At 44.6% G+C, this 15875-nt stretch overlaps 1 protein-coding gene across 1 annotated transcript; it reads right to left on the reverse strand.

Moving 5' to 3' along the window:
* Window positions 1–5448: 5448 nt before the first annotated feature.
* On the reverse strand, window positions 5449–5989 carry LOC133897078 (ethylene-responsive transcription factor ERF096-like). The gene has a single exon (XM_062337647.1). It carries the CDS (start codon window positions 5839–5841, stop codon window positions 5449–5451), a length of 393 nt encoding a protein of 130 aa, XP_062193631.1. The 5' UTR covers window positions 5842–5989.
* Window positions 5990–15875: the final 9886 nt, after the last annotated feature.

Consider the following 15875-nt stretch of genomic DNA (forward strand, 5'->3'; position numbering starts at 1 on the left):
TGACTAACTTGCTAGCTACACTATTGTGGAGTACTGCACAGCGCATGCAGGAGGTTTGTATTTATATTGTTTTTCTTTTGAGGCCAATTTCACTTGATTGCTCCTTTTTCTATTCTTGCAGGAATTTAATGTTTATTTTTTCAAAGAATTCCTGCACTCCAAACAGGCACCAAACAGAACAACATTTAAGATAGTGGGAGACTCAGGGAAATTTGCAATGCATGAGATTAGTTCTCATTGTAGATTTCCTCCAAAATACTTACACTCATGGTTGTGCGACAGCTCACACCATTTCTTCTTCCTCTATTCATGGCAAGCGTTCTTTCTTTGGCCAGAGCCGACAAGTCTCCCCCCACCCCCACCCTGTTATTCCTCTGGATCCGCCGCTCGCAGCCTCTCTAGCATGGCAGTGCCAAACCAAGCCCAGAAAGAGGCGCCGAGGAAGAATGTTGATCACTCCATCATTGGTACCCTGAGAGTGTGCCGAACTGTAACTAAGCCTCCTTTCTTGTAAGATCCTGAACTCGGGATCTCTTGTACCTCCTGTATCAGTTTCTGATCAAGTAGCTGATACACACAGTATAACAGTAGTAGTATCACAGTCAAACTTCGTTCATAATTACTAAGGTTCAGAGTATAAAAGGTTACAACCCATACTGTATATTACAATCCTGATCGAGAGACCAACAAAACACAGCGGAAAGCAAAAGCCCAAGCCACAAGTAGCTCAAGGTGCAGGCGCAACTTTTAAGACTATTCTTCATCCTCGCCTTCACCTTCGGCGAAGTCAGCATCGACTTCCTCATCTGAATAACAGCAAGAATGAGTACAGAAAATACTCAACAAGTCCTATACTACTTCAAGTGTTTGATAGATGCTTAAGGGGTGAAATAAGGATAAGGCTTTACAGTTTACTTTTAAATATAAGTAGTTTTTTTTATGCAAGTTTTCCTTTGTATTATCTAGATTGACCTGAAACCAATTTTGAATGGTTAAAATTAGGTAACAGACAATATCTGAGAGTTTTTCGATCCTGGGAGGGGCTACACCTCGCTCCATAGCCCTACTATCATATCTGGTGTACCTCTAGTACCACCTAGCTTCTGGTAGATTGAGTCAGGAACCTCATCACATGGATATCTAGTACACATACTCACTCATTAAGACACACACACACCTAGAGTTCAGTCAAAACGGTTACTACTATCGCATGTCCATAACCATGGACACGGCTATTCGAATATGTTTATACTCTGCAAAGATTGTGCAGCTTTACCCACGCGATATTCTCAGCCTCTAACCGTTGCAAGCGGAAGAACGAATCATACCGAGACCCTCTAAACACCTTTCCTGTCGGGCTTTTCTATGAGATTTACCCCCAAGCACCAGAGTCCATATACCGAAGGCCAGTCCCTTTTTAACCCTAGGCTAGTACTAGCAACCTCCAAACAGAAGGACAGATGGCCACTTGATTGCTCGTTGCTCTCAGCCTCCTAGTATGATGCACAACTCAGTCTGATGAAAGAGAAGTCAAGTCCTGCCCATTCAGGATGTATAGTTGTACGGGTGGCTAAGCATGATGGTGCAATGACTCGGTTCTTAAACAGTCAGGATATGTATCTTCTGGCAATGAACACTACAAAGGTGACTCAATCCCCTAGGAGCATCCTCATCCAGAGTAATACTCCACCTGCCCCCGTCAAACAGTTTTCACCCATTTTTACACATCAACCACCATACCCCACACAACATCAAGGATTTCACAATCATCACCACAACAATCAAGGATTTATGGTATATGAGTTATCATTGATAACAGTAAATCTTATCTCTGATGAGAGGTAAAAGCGATGTCTCCGAGGAGACGTATTCAATCCTAAAATGCTAGATATCAAGGCGTCATCTATCATTAATATAGATAATAACATGTAATCCTATGGTGATATGTATTTTGGATGATAACCTTTATGGCATGGCAGGTGTTGATAGGATTAACTACTACAAGTAGTTTGTAAAGCACAATACATAGCACATACGATATAAGTCTAGTTTTAAGTCATGTAGATTAATTGAAAACATAGGTCCAATATAATCAAGGAAATAGGACTTACCTTCTCCGAGGATTTCTTCAAAGTCTTGGTTGTAGTCAGGATCTTCCTCGCTTTTGACGCTTCCTACGCAGCACTCACATAATTCTGACGGTTCTGTAATTGCGACTACGACCAGTAACGAGCTTTGCTAGAGAAGAACCAAATTTAACAGCAAATAGAAAGTCAAATGAATCCTAATGGATATCACACTATGATAGATGGGTAGACCACAAATTTAGATGAATTTCGGTAAAGGAATCGCTAAAATAAGAGACAAAACGGAGAAGTTATCGCTCTCGGAAGATTTAATAAAAAATTAAATAGGGAAATTACAAAAATGCACTATTCATAGGTGGGCCCCACAAATGAGCTCACTAAACAATAGCCTGGGCCTCTATGAATAGTGATTTAGTGGGACCCACATGGACAATGCTAGATTGGACCGAATTGGGCTTAGATGGGCTGAGCCTGGGCCAGGCTTTGGGTTGCATAGTACCGGGTTGCATAGTACTGGCCCACTTGGGTTTGGGCTGGGTGGCTTAACAGATGCGAAGCTGGGCCACCCCACTGGGCGCGGCCTGTGGGCGGTTGGGATGCGCAAGTGTGAGAACAGCCTGGCCGCTCGCGCACGGGCGCGGGCGCACCAATCGGGGCAGAGTGGCGGAGGGAGGGGAAAACAGGCGGTGACAAGCATTTTGTGGCAGCATGACGTCGGAGAGCTCACCGGAGTTGGGATTCCGCTAGGGCTTCACGACGACGAGCGGACGTCGGGCTTCTACGCGCTACAACAGATGCGGTAGGAGGCTTATCGACGGTGGCCGGTGATGGGAGCAACACTAGATGGAGACAAGAGAGGGGGCAGCGGTGCGGGAAAAATGGGTAGCACCTCCCCTGCACTGGGAGGTGCCAACTTGCAAAGAAAAGGGGCTCGAGGCACCCTGGACATCATGGCACGAAGGTTGGCCTTAGACACAAAGCATACACACGGCGGCGATGAGCGATTGCATGATGGCGGAAATAAGAGCACGACAACCCACGGCACGGCTAAGCGCTAAGAGAGAGAGAGAGAGAGAGAGAGAGAGAGAGAGAGAGAGAGCTTGGGCGGCTATACGCTACCTAGGCGGATGTGTGAGGGGACTGGGAGGCTCACCAAGCGCAAGAATGACGATGGGTGGGGCGGTGGCCTACGATTTGTCGAAGAGGCGGTGGCGGTGCTGCTCGGCTACTGGCTCGGGTGGGCTCCCGTCGAGTTTCCGATGAACGGACGACGGCAAGGGCCTGAGGCTCCTCGGTAGCACGTGGTCGGTGGATCAACGGCGGCAAACTGCGGTGGCGTACAATGGCAGAGGCGGTGGTGGAATGGGGAAAAAGGGAAGAAGAGAGGTCGAGGCTGCGCTATTTATAGCGGGGGAGGGAGCTGCAGAGAGGCGGTGCATGCGCGTGATGTCAAGCGAACGACAACGGGCAGCGCAACAGCGAGGTGGTGGGGCGGCGCCCACCGCGTTTTCCCATGGCATGGGCGCTCTGCGCCGTCCACGTGCTGGCGGGGCGCGAAAGCATGGGCGGAGAGAGAGCGAGAGAGAAAGGAGAGAGAGATTGAGCCCAGGGTGAATAGGAGAAGAGAAAAGAAAATTTGGTTTTGAGATTAAATTCAAATGTGTGATTTGAATTCGGATTTGGCTTTGGATTGAGATCAATTCAATTAAACATATTTAAATTATGATTTGAACTTGAATCTTGAGCTTCCTAAAATGATTTGAATCAAGAGATTTGAATTTGAATTGGATTTGAGCTGAATAGAACCTAAGAGTAAATTTGAAATTGAGAAACATTCAATTTCAAATCTCCATACAAAGAACCATAAAAACAATTAAACCAAATGTGCATATGCTCAATTTATTGCAACGATTAATTTAGAAATTAACTTGATGCTATTTAAAATATTAGCCCAAATAATATATTTGAATATATATATATATATAAGTATATATACATGAAATATATATTTTCTTGGTTTTATATTAATTTAAATAATTAGAATTTTTAATTTTCTTGTTACATTCCTCCCTGCACCGCCCGCCGCTTGCGGTTCTACGCCGCCATTGTTGCTGGTAGCATCTCTACACCGCCACTATCCCGACCATCCCTCCTAGAGACCTCCTAATTGAACCCCAAAACCTACCGCCTCCCTAAACACTAATCTCACCGGCGGGCGACGTGATCGTCGCATGTAATGTTGCTCATTTTCGATCGATTGAAGCATGGGAAAAGTAGATAAATTAAGGATAGTGATTATTTATCTGCATTAGTTTCCACGCCGAATGCTGAATGCACCACGCACGCACGCACACACAAACATAAGAAATTCTTACAAGTTTATGCTCGTACTGCAGCCGACATGCATTATATTCCTTCTCGATTGTTCTACCGCTACACTGGGCCCATGTGCGCGCACACACACATATATTGTGATTGCTATGATTGAAAGTTTGACACCAATTCTTGTGATTGTTTTAAGGGTGATGCTATTTATCGGAGGCCTAATTTTTTATTTTTTTCAGACAATCGATATTAGCCATCGGATGAAGATCGGACAGTTGTGCTTCTTTCTTCCTCCGGTCGGTTCATCCTCTCGATGATTCTTCCTCCTCCCATCCCGCCCCGCCCCGGCTATAGTGCTCCTCACCCCACTTGCCTCCGACCGTCTCCGACGGCTCTCTTACGCTAACCAATCCACCGCCAACCCGGTCCACTACCCGCTTGTTGCCTGCGGCATTAGTGTCACCGCGCCCAAGCCGGCCCACTGCTAGTCCGACCGTCGCCCCCAGTCTCCTTTTAAATCCGGCACCCCGAACCACCCCACCTAAAAACCCTCTCCCTAATCCGTCGGCGGTGTGTTCACACGGACATCCAAAATCACTTGGAGATTTCAGGTCGCTTGAAATGCAGGAAACGTTTTGTTTTAATTTGGTTTATATATTTGTGGATTGTAACTTTAGTTTTAAAGCATTTTAGTGACTGGCTGGCTGCAATCCGTAAACTATTGAAGATAGTTAGCAAACATTCTGCTTGTGAATGGATGGGATAATAACATACAAGCCAAAACGATCGATTGATCAGCAAATACTCAAATGATTATTGATCCGTACGTGATCTCTGGTCCAAGGAGCTCCGATCCTGATGTGCATGCATGCAACTATTTAATCCACGAGCGCATGGCTGGTAGGCATATATATTCCTGCACACACCATGCATTGATCTCATTCTTTTTGGATGAACTGATACCAGTAATAATATATATCGATCATATCGATGCTGCATGCATTTGTGCTGCGTGGCGATTGGTACGTTGAAGCTACTACTTGTTTCGTGCGGGCGATTCGTCGTGGTTCCTGAGCATCTCCTGCAGCACCTCGTCGTCGAGGTACTCGAACTCGATGACGTCCCTGCCGCCACCGGGCTGCTGTGGCGGCGGCGGCCTCAAGGAGGAAGAAGAGGAAGAGCCGCGGGCGTACACGTGCTCGTGTTCAGGGAAGTTGAGGACGGCGTTGGCGCCGCGCATGGAGTAGGCGGCTCGGTCGTATGCCCTGGCAGCCTCCTCGGCGGTGTCGAAGGTTCCTAGCCAGACGCGGACGCCGTGGCGGCTGGAGTCGCGGATCTCGGCGGCGAACTTGCCCCAGGGTCGCCGGCGCACGCCGCGGTACTTGGTGAGGTCGCCGCCGCCTCCCTGCCTGGAGGAGTCGCCCTCCATGGATCGATATATCACTCACTGCAGGTAGAAGTAGCTGGCTGATCGATCAGAAGAATGGCTGGTAGCTTAGCTGCTGAGAAGTGAGAGGAGAGAGGCTGGTGCTGCTGGAGTCGGATTGGAGGAGGTGGAATTAATGGGGGAATCGAAGATCGTATCGATCGAGCTGAGGATCGGAAGGCGCGCGGAGGCGGGGTTTAAAAGGAAAGGGAAGGCATGGGAAAGGGATATCGAGGGTGGGCCCGGCACGTGCGGTAAAGGCATATATATATATATATATATATATATATATATATATATATATATATATATTATTACTTGTGTCGTTTTCTTTTCATCTCTCTCAGTTTCAACCGCCCTTGGTGGCCTCTAACCAGTTCCTCCCCGTTCCCTCTTCGTATTTAATTTCTTCCTTTCTTTCTTTCTTGAGAACACGCAAAATTGCACGCATTTCTTTATTAACAGAGATAATCTCTTTGTTATTAACTATCTACCTCTCTTTTTTAATAAAGAAACTAGACTATCACAACGTCTACATCATAAGATGCACATAACCGTTTATTGTTACAAAATTACATCCATAGATCATCACACCAAACACTTAAACGCTTTGATGAGGGTGAAAGGAACTAAGACACAAAGTCTGTTACTAAATCGTTAATTATGCTTGGCGAAGATCTCCAACAAGAGGCATGACACCTTTATAATTATGCGGTGGCGCTCCTCCTCCTTCTAAAGTAGAGGCTAGAAGTGAATCCAATATGTGCCTCTAAAGATAACCAGCATGGATAAATGAACTCGTGTCTTGTTAAGAATCACATCATTACAGCTTAGCTTAATGATGTACCCTCCTAACCAACTTCATATTAGACTTTTAATTGCACTCACTAGTGCATACAACTCAATGTGATATTAGAGCTAGAAATTTTGAGCTCGAGTCATGTCTATCATAAATTATCCGTAAATTAATTACGGATTGTATATCCGTAAATTCATCATTTGATTGTATATCCGTAAATTAATTACGAAAATCGGAGCACAAATTAATGTATAAAGACCATGCATATATACTTCATATAGACAATGGGTAATCGAAATACTTGATAGTACCGAGAAGGATTTCCTTTACAGAAAATGTTTACGTGATGGTGATGCGCGCGATTATATTGTTTAAAGAAGTTATTGCGCGCATGCAGTACACTGGACCTGGCTTAATGCATGCATGGAACCCTAATGGACTTGTTTGTTGAATTTAATTAGGGTAGTGATTGATTTGATTAATCCCCAGTGATGGTGATCGATTATATATTGTGCACGTGGCAGCTACTCGATCCTCCAGTAGTACTCCGTAGTGGTACTGCATTAAGCCGACACTACCGGAAACAGCCCCTTTGCCGAGTGCCTCAGGCACTCGGCAAAGTACGATATACACTCGGCAAATCCTTTGCCGAGTGCTACACTCGGCAAAGGGCGCTCGGTAAACAGTTTGTCGGCAAAGACCTCTTTGCCGAGTGCACTTTATCGGGCACTCGGCAAAGGATTTGCCGAGCGCTAATCTGACACTCGGCAAAGGTCTCCTCTTTGCCGAGTGCCAGTGAAAGCGGCACTCGGCAAAGTACGTTTTGTTTGCCGAGTGTCTGGACCGTGGCACTTTGCCATTGCACTCGGCAAAGAATTGTCACTTTGCCGAGTGCAATGGCCATTGCACTCGGCAAAGTGACTGATAACAGCCTTCTTTTTTTTGTTTTTTACATTCCATCCAAACAAACAGAAGATATATATAACAAACATCACCAACATCACATATATATCATCAACAGCACATTTATGTCACCAACACCACATATATATCACAAACGTCACATGTCTCATAATATATCACAAATAAGTTTATAATTAATCCAAGAGGTCCATCATCTACAACCATAATTGCAAATAGATGTACCATTAACAACCACAAGTATCATAAGCAAGATGGTCAACGAAACTGATTTGGTGAAGGATTCGCTGAAGCATTAGGATCGTTCGATGCCGCCGATTGATTCTGCACAAAGGAGAAGAGATTGCATGTGTGAGACAAGATAAATATATAACATACATTCGAAATTGGTGGTCTGTTCCTGGATACGGTCTCACAATATACTAAATAACATGAATATCTTTTTTCCATTCATTTTTTTCCATTATTCGAATGACTAGCAGTTATAATTTGAATTATCCAAGAAAATTCAATTAATTGAAATGAATTAAAGAAATATAGAAAAAGTCCGAGAAATATGCCACATTGGAACATGGAGTACCAGGTACTGTATGAGGGCTGTAGAAAAAATTTGGAGGCCAAAAGGGGGGAAAAAATTAGGGTTTGCCGAGTGCTAGCTCTCTGACACTCGGCAAAGATACTCCTTTGCCGAGTGTCCTATTTCTGGCACTCGGCAAAGAGGTTCTTTGCCGAGTGCCAGATGTTTGCCGAGTGCTTTACCTCTGGAACTCGGCAAAGATACTCCTTTGCCGAGTGTCCTATTTCTGGCACTCGGCAAAGAGGGTCTTTGCCGAGTGCCAGATGTTTGCCGAGTGCTTTACCTCTGGAACTCGGCAAAGACCCTCTTTGCCGAGTGTCCGATAAAAAGCACTCGGCAAAGCATGGGACACTCGGCAAAGACGCCGTCTCCGGTAGTGCGAGCTAACTAGGCAGATCATGACTGGTTGTGATACATATGCATTGCACCTGGCACTGCAGCTGGATGGCGCCGTGCAGTGAACTAACTAGGCAGCCCCTTTCATTTCATTCCATTTGGAGCACGTTATTGGCTGTCCTTAATTTGAGAAGTGCACTGTAGTAGATTGTAGTTACGTCTCTTCTTAGAATCCTCTAAGGACAAATAAAATGTAGTAGCAAATACTAAATGATGTAGGGGATTATAGCTATGTCTTTTCTTGCGATCCTATAAGGACAAATAAAAAAGAACAATTTACAACTTCTAGAAAGAACAAATAAATAAAACAGATTGGGTCATTGTTAAGAGTCTGATCGATCATGTATGTTAAAGCAAAGCAAAGTGTCTCGTCGTCACTAGCAGTTTCTCTTTCTTTAATTTGCTCCATCCTGATTAACTGTATCCGTAGATCTCATGCATGCATCATTATTAGTTAGTCCAGATTACTCCTTCCGTTCTTGAATACTAGATTACGTTTAAGTATATATGCGGTCAATCTTTTAAAACTTTAACCATTAATATACTAAAAGTATTAAGATTATCACTTACAAACGTTATTAGTAGATTTGTAGTGGAAAAAACTTTCAAAAGATTATATTTTTGATAACATTAGATAACAAATACTTAGAAAAAACAATGTTAAATACGTGCATAGGTTATCATGAACAACAAGTAAAAAAGAAGGGATGCAGTAATTTATATGCGTGGTAGATGATGAGTTATTAGTAAAATTAAGGAGAAGAATGAATGTAATTGACGGAGGTGAGGTGTATGGATCCCCTTGCCGTTTTCATTCTAATAATGGTCTAATGGATGGAGATGGTGGCGGCGGTTGCTCGATGAGATGAGTAGGTGTATCCTCTTGCTTGCTTGCTTGATTCGTGGGTGCACCTGGACTGGACATGAATTTGGATGGTGGCGCTGACCAAAACATGCATGGTTGGACCGGCCGCATGCATGCAGACGCAGCTTGGCCAAATTACAAAGGGAGCGACGACGCGGTCAACGACCGCCGGACCCTGCCTACCATGCATCAAAGCTTGCATCATGGAGTCAGGTCGGTGCACCTGGCGGCGCTTCGATCTCCTTTCCTCTCCTCTCCTGATTCATCGCCGGTCGGCCTTGACGCCGCCATGCATGCACCCCACCACCAATCTCTCTCTCTCTCTCTCTCTCTCTCTCTCTCTCTCTCTCTCTCTCTCTCTCTCTCTCTCTCTCTCTCTGGTCAGTGAAGAAAAGAAGAGTGAAGAGCATATGCAAGAGCAGGATGCCCACATATACGAATATATATATATATATTCGCCCGCCAAATTTCCCACTACCATGCGATATATATATGCAGCTATGCCTCGAATGAAAAGGACTGCACACCCCCTGGCCCCTACGCAACGCAGGCCTTATTAATTAATTAATTAATTAATCAAGATCAAGATGCCGCATGCATACATCGATCCGTCCGTCAAGTTGGCAAATAGAAAAAAATCAAACCTCATCATGCATCAATTCTAATTCTTGATATATAGTGGTTGGTGTACAAAAGGAGCTATATATGAATTATTTAATTTAATTTAATTATTAAGAGCGATCCATTGGGCATCAAGTGCATATATGTGGAGGGCCCAATCATTCAATTCAGTTCTCATAGGCGAGGCCCATATATAAGCTAAGAGATTCCATTTTATTTTATTTTATTTAAAAAACTACGATTTACAGATGGATGGGCCTAGGCCTGGCTGGTTTGCCTTGAGTTAATTACTACTCCTCTAGTTATACATACATATCGTTTAAAAAAAAAATATTTGATCAAATTTTTAAAACTATAAGTAACAATAGCTTTCAAAATATTTATTTTAAAAACTTTAAAATCATATATATATATATATATATATATATTTGTCTTTAAAAAAATGATATCATAGTATCACAAATTTAATAGATTTTTTAAATATATTTTAATAAAAGTAATAGTTAAAGCTATGCATTGATAAAAAGTAGTTAATTTGAGATCTAGAGGACGAAGAACCGACAGCATCAGTCAACTTTTATATAGGGTCTAGGAGAGATGATCAAATGGGCCACTCGGGTCGGCTCGGCACGGATCCAGTTCGGCACGGCCCAAAAACGGCACGGCTCAATAGACCCGTTTACTGTAACGGGTCGTGCCGTACCGGTCCGCGTGCCGCGTCGTCGGCCCACGACACGGTCCAGCTTCCACCGTGCCGTGCCGGGCCGGCCCACAGTACGGTCGGCACGACGGGTCGGGTCAGTACGGTGGAGGCACGACGGGCCTGGCTGGCACGGTGGAGGCACACTCGGCCTGCCAACACTCCGAAAATAGTAAAAAATAAAAAATAATAGCTAAAAAATGCTAAAAAATAAAAAAGCTAAAAAATTCCACTGTGCCGCCATACGCCCGCTGGGCTGTGTCGGGCCATCGCGTGTCCAGCCGTGCCGTGCTGTGTCGGCCCGGCCGTGCCTCCTAGGCCGCCGCGTGCCCGGGTCGTGCCCGTGCCTGTGCCGGCCCGAAATATCCGGACCGGACCGTGCTGGCCTGCCGTGCCGCACGCTTGGCCCAGGCACGGCCCGAGGCTTCGTGCTGTGCCAGCCCGGCCCATCTACGTTCGGGCTGAGCCGTGCTTAGGCCGTGTCAATAGTGTCGTGCCTCGGACCGACCTATGTTACACGATCTATTTAGATATCTTTAGGGTCGGGGCCTCCCCTGTCTGAATTATTGTACGATCTATTTAGACATCTTTAAAATCGGAACCTTTCCTGTCTGAATTGAATAAACATATACTCGAACTACACTTTACTGATCATTCTCTCTCTCTCCAGACCTGTGATTGACCATTTCAACATGTATGTCAAGAAAGAAAGAAGATCGGCCAGGAGGAAAAGTCAGAACTGTTCGATGGATGGTCAACCTGCAGCCAGCAGCCTGCTCTGCTGGTGTGGTGGCTATGCTGCCATAGTGCTTTTCGGATCGGATGACTAGTCTTTTTGTTGCACTGCTCTGCTGGTGTGGTGGCTAATACCAGCTGAATGAAATATAGTACTCTATCCAATCACAAATTTATTTTTTGTTTTAGATAACAAGATGGTCTCTAATATGTACTTTTGTAGATCGAGAGTGATGACTAAAAACGGTAAATAGATATCTTAATAATTTCTTATGAAATAGATAACCTTTTTCTATTTTAATCACCCAGCGCTCCTTAAACTTTGAGTGGAAGCAAAGTAATCAGAGAGACAAACCAAAATGGAAAGTTTCATAGCAATATGACTCTACGAATGAAATATAAACCATATGCTCTATTCATAACTATTTCATGTGTCATTGTGCCAAAAAGCTCGCAACTTTGAAGGAGGACAAACAAAGACAAGATCATTGGGTAAGTAAACTCTCTAAGATGATGGTCTAGAGGTCTCTAAGATGATGATCTAGAGGCAAGAGAATTTAAAATCCCATCACATATGTACGTGTATGTAAATTCTATACCTCTTGCATCGAGAAAAATAACTTCTCAAAGTATTGAAATTTCAGCCAAAAAGAAAAAATGAAAATCAATAACAAAACACCGAGAATTTGCAAACTTTCAACAGAACTACTAGAAGGAAATCAGAAAGAGGAGAACTCAAGCGTATGCAAAAATTTAAACTTCATTACTCAAAGAGATTAGTCCTATTTTGAATGTATTACAAAGATTTATCTCTCAAAACTCTCACCTATTACATAAGCTAAGCACTCATCTTTCTCTCCTCTAAAACCCTAGCACAAGACTCTCATATAGATGACTCAAAAGAGGACAGCCCTCAACAAGCCATACTCCTCTATTTATTGCCTAGGAAACTTGACCCTTAAGTTTCCTTGACTATTTCAAAAATATCTATCCCTTGTAGTACACTTATACCTACCATCGGAGGTATTTTAGTCCATTTTTTCCTCCATCTATCGGACGGTCATGGCGTCTTCATGACTTAGCTTCGTGATGATACCACGTAGAACTTCAGCCCTCTCGCGGTTTTGAGGCCAAACCGCAAAACCCTAGTACGTTTCTCAAAGCGTGACTAGCCGTCACTTGCTCCCATCTGAAGAAAGTGCTCCGATGATGACGTGTATCCTCCGTCTTGCGATCTTGACCGCCGGAAAATCTCTCCCACTCCTGATCCCTCGGGTCGCCTTGTCACTTGCACCGACATCCCCTTCGTTTGACTTCGTCAACATGCTGTTGTCGGTGACATGGGAACCAAGGGTCCCCGAGTCCCAAGGCCTGGACAGCAGAATGCCACGTGACGCCTTCCCTCGGGGATCATCTCCCCGAGGCCCGAGAAGACCCAGTTCCGGGAGGGGTGCTCGGGGCCATGAACAGTGGTCCCCGAGTACCCGTAGTTCCCCGAGGACCCGAGAGGAGCCAGTTCCGGGAGGGGTGCTCGGGACCATGAACAGTGGTCCCTGAGTACCCAGAGTTCCCCGAGGACCGAGAAGAGACATATCCGGGAGAGAACGCTCGGGACTATGAACAGTAGTCCCCGAGCACCCAGAGTTCCCCGAGGACCTGAGAAGCCCTTGCGGTGGACCCCACAAGGGCTCAGCGGTGAGGTGTCAATTGGTGAGAGGCCCGATGATGTATTTAAAGAGGGAGCATGGCCTGTCACTTCCAACTACTCCCTCACACCTGTCGTACTGAGTACGTTAGTCCCTGCCACCGTCTGGCAGGAAGGCGTGGGGACATTTAATGCGACAGGTCCTATCGCACGTCACCCTGTGCGGCTTGAAGATATCGTCGCTGGGCTCGAGGCATATCGCTTGCCGCCCTACTATGTCAGACCTGCTCTGACCGAGCCGGCATGCGGGGTTGCTCGGCGGCTGCCCGATGGGCCCCCTGCATCTGCTAAAGTTGGCGTAATGGGCGACAGGACCGGCCGAGGGCGCATTTTCAACCCCCTGTAACATCAAACTGCAGCCCCATGATGGTTGCTTTCCATTTATGGCTCATGGGAACTTGTACCCTCCTTTCTGGGCACGCCAAGCCTCCCCCGACGAGATAAAAGGGGGTGCACTCGGAGAAGAACAGAGGAGAGCTCAAGCAGAAGTCTCAACACGCCAAAACGAATCGAAGAAGAAGAAGCTCTAGCACACAGTTAGAGGTCGGCACTTGAAGACCGAAGCTCTAGACTTAGACAAAAAACCTTGTAATACAGAGATACAGAGAGAGGCATTCCCAGAGCATTAATAGCATACACACAGGAGTAGGGTATTACACTCCATGCGGCCTGAACCTATCTAAAATCCCTCAAGCATTTACTCCCACTAGCAGCTGATCATCCGTCCCACCTACATCTCACATACTCGCATTAAATCCACGTACAAGGTAGATTCAGAATCAACCCCCGACCGAATCTCAAAGGGGGTCCCTCAGGATCCCCGCTTGAGGAGTTCATCCTCCGACAGCTGCATTCGTCAACCTTCATCCCATGTCTTGCTTAACTTTCACATGCACAGCTAGAATCACTCTTGACTCCGTCCGACCTCTTTGATCGTCTGGCACCAAGCACCCCGCTTGGGCCCGATCTTTCCACCGTCGATCATCAAGTTGCATTCATCACCTGCACATCATAAGACAACCAAATATTTTTCTCCAAACCCATGTTAACACATTACAAGTTAGTCTAATTCAAAATCCCTACAAAATACAATCAAGACACAAAATGTGAATACCGGATATTCCGGTGTGTTCATCCTTTGAACACGGGAACATCTGATGAGTACATCTCTATTTTTCACCGAAATTTTCCTTCTCTGGAAAATATGCTCCGGTGATCACTCCAATGCACACTTTTGTCTCACCGGACTATCCGGTGACTTCAACTTCTTCTTTGTGCTAGAAACACTGCTCTTTGGAAAATATGCTCCGGTGCTCTCCATGCTTATTACCGGACCATCCGGTGAGTTCAATTTCACCAGACTTCGCATTTGCACCCCTCTCTTGAAAAACCAGTTCAATGCTTTGTCCGGTGATCACGCTTCTGCTTCTGGCACACACATTTCAGCCCCTCTAGAAACATTAGTCCTGTGTGCACCTTTGCCAACACCGGACCATCCGGTGCACTCTTCAAATTTGGCTCAGAAATCCTTCTCTGCAAGAATCAGTCTGGTGCTCGCTTTATTGTACATCGGACTATTCGGTGAGATCAAACATCCCACTCACCGGATTGTCCGGTGAGTGAAAGTTTCCTGCATCGTGCAGAATTCTAATTCTTTGTAACTTTGGTTAGGCAAGATCAACATTGCAGTAATAAACATGCATTTGCAATCACAAAGACACTAAACCAAAGCCACTCATTATCGATCACTCATCACAAAACATAAAATATGGCACATCTCAACTTGATTTCTCAAATTTTGACTATTATTCACTATTAGAATACACGAGCACTATTCTACATCATAGGGAAGAGTAAAGCATTGCAAATTACTGAACGTGAACCCACGTTGAAAGTTTTAAAAATTTAATAAAAATATTATCCAAAATGTTAAGTATTTAAAACTAAAGCAAGTATATGTTTATTTATATGCATGCATAGAAGAAAATCCGCAACATGCATAAGCGACCTTTTATGACGAGGAAGTGATGGAGTGAACAAAGAGTGTCCATCTATCGCATGCAAAAGAAGAATCGCTAATTCGCTAGGGGAAAGGAACGTCTCGGGCCATGTGATAGCAGTCCTACGCTTTAGATCAGTCAACTAAAATTGTTAAGTTTTTAGCCGATTGGCTCATAATTTTAGTGGCATACTTTAAAATATATGATTCCAATAGCACCAATTTTATATAAAAGATTTACAAATTGATAGACTAATTGTTACGTTGGCTAAAGATTATAAAGTTCAAATTTTAAAATGCGTGGGCGCCTTAAAACTGAAATGGCGGGCGGAGTAGTTGAGTATTCGTTGGTTAAGTTGGTCAATGTACTAGTATTTATTTGGCCTTTTTGTTGGACAGAAGACCAAGTTTTCCGACTCATTCCTTTTAGCTCGATAAATAAATATATAATCCTCTGCTTTGGGCAAGTGGTTTCCTGGAAGCCAGGAGGAATTTCATATATATATATATATAATTTTGGGGTGAATGAATTCGATCGTGTCGAGACTGTATATTGATGATTGATGTATCCCATAAAAATGATGTGCGGTCCACATCCCCGTCGTCTCATTCCTTTCTTACCACTGTGTATAATATATGCTTGCGTGCGTGCCTGAGCCATGTAGACATACACCCTCCATCCGCGAATCTTCTTTCTTTTTTGGCCGGAATGCCGATGC

Source organism: Phragmites australis, chromosome 17 (genome assembly GCF_958298935.1).
Source record: "Phragmites australis chromosome 17, lpPhrAust1.1, whole genome shotgun sequence".
In the NCBI taxonomy this organism is placed as follows: Eukaryota; Viridiplantae; Streptophyta; class Magnoliopsida; order Poales; family Poaceae; genus Phragmites; species Phragmites australis.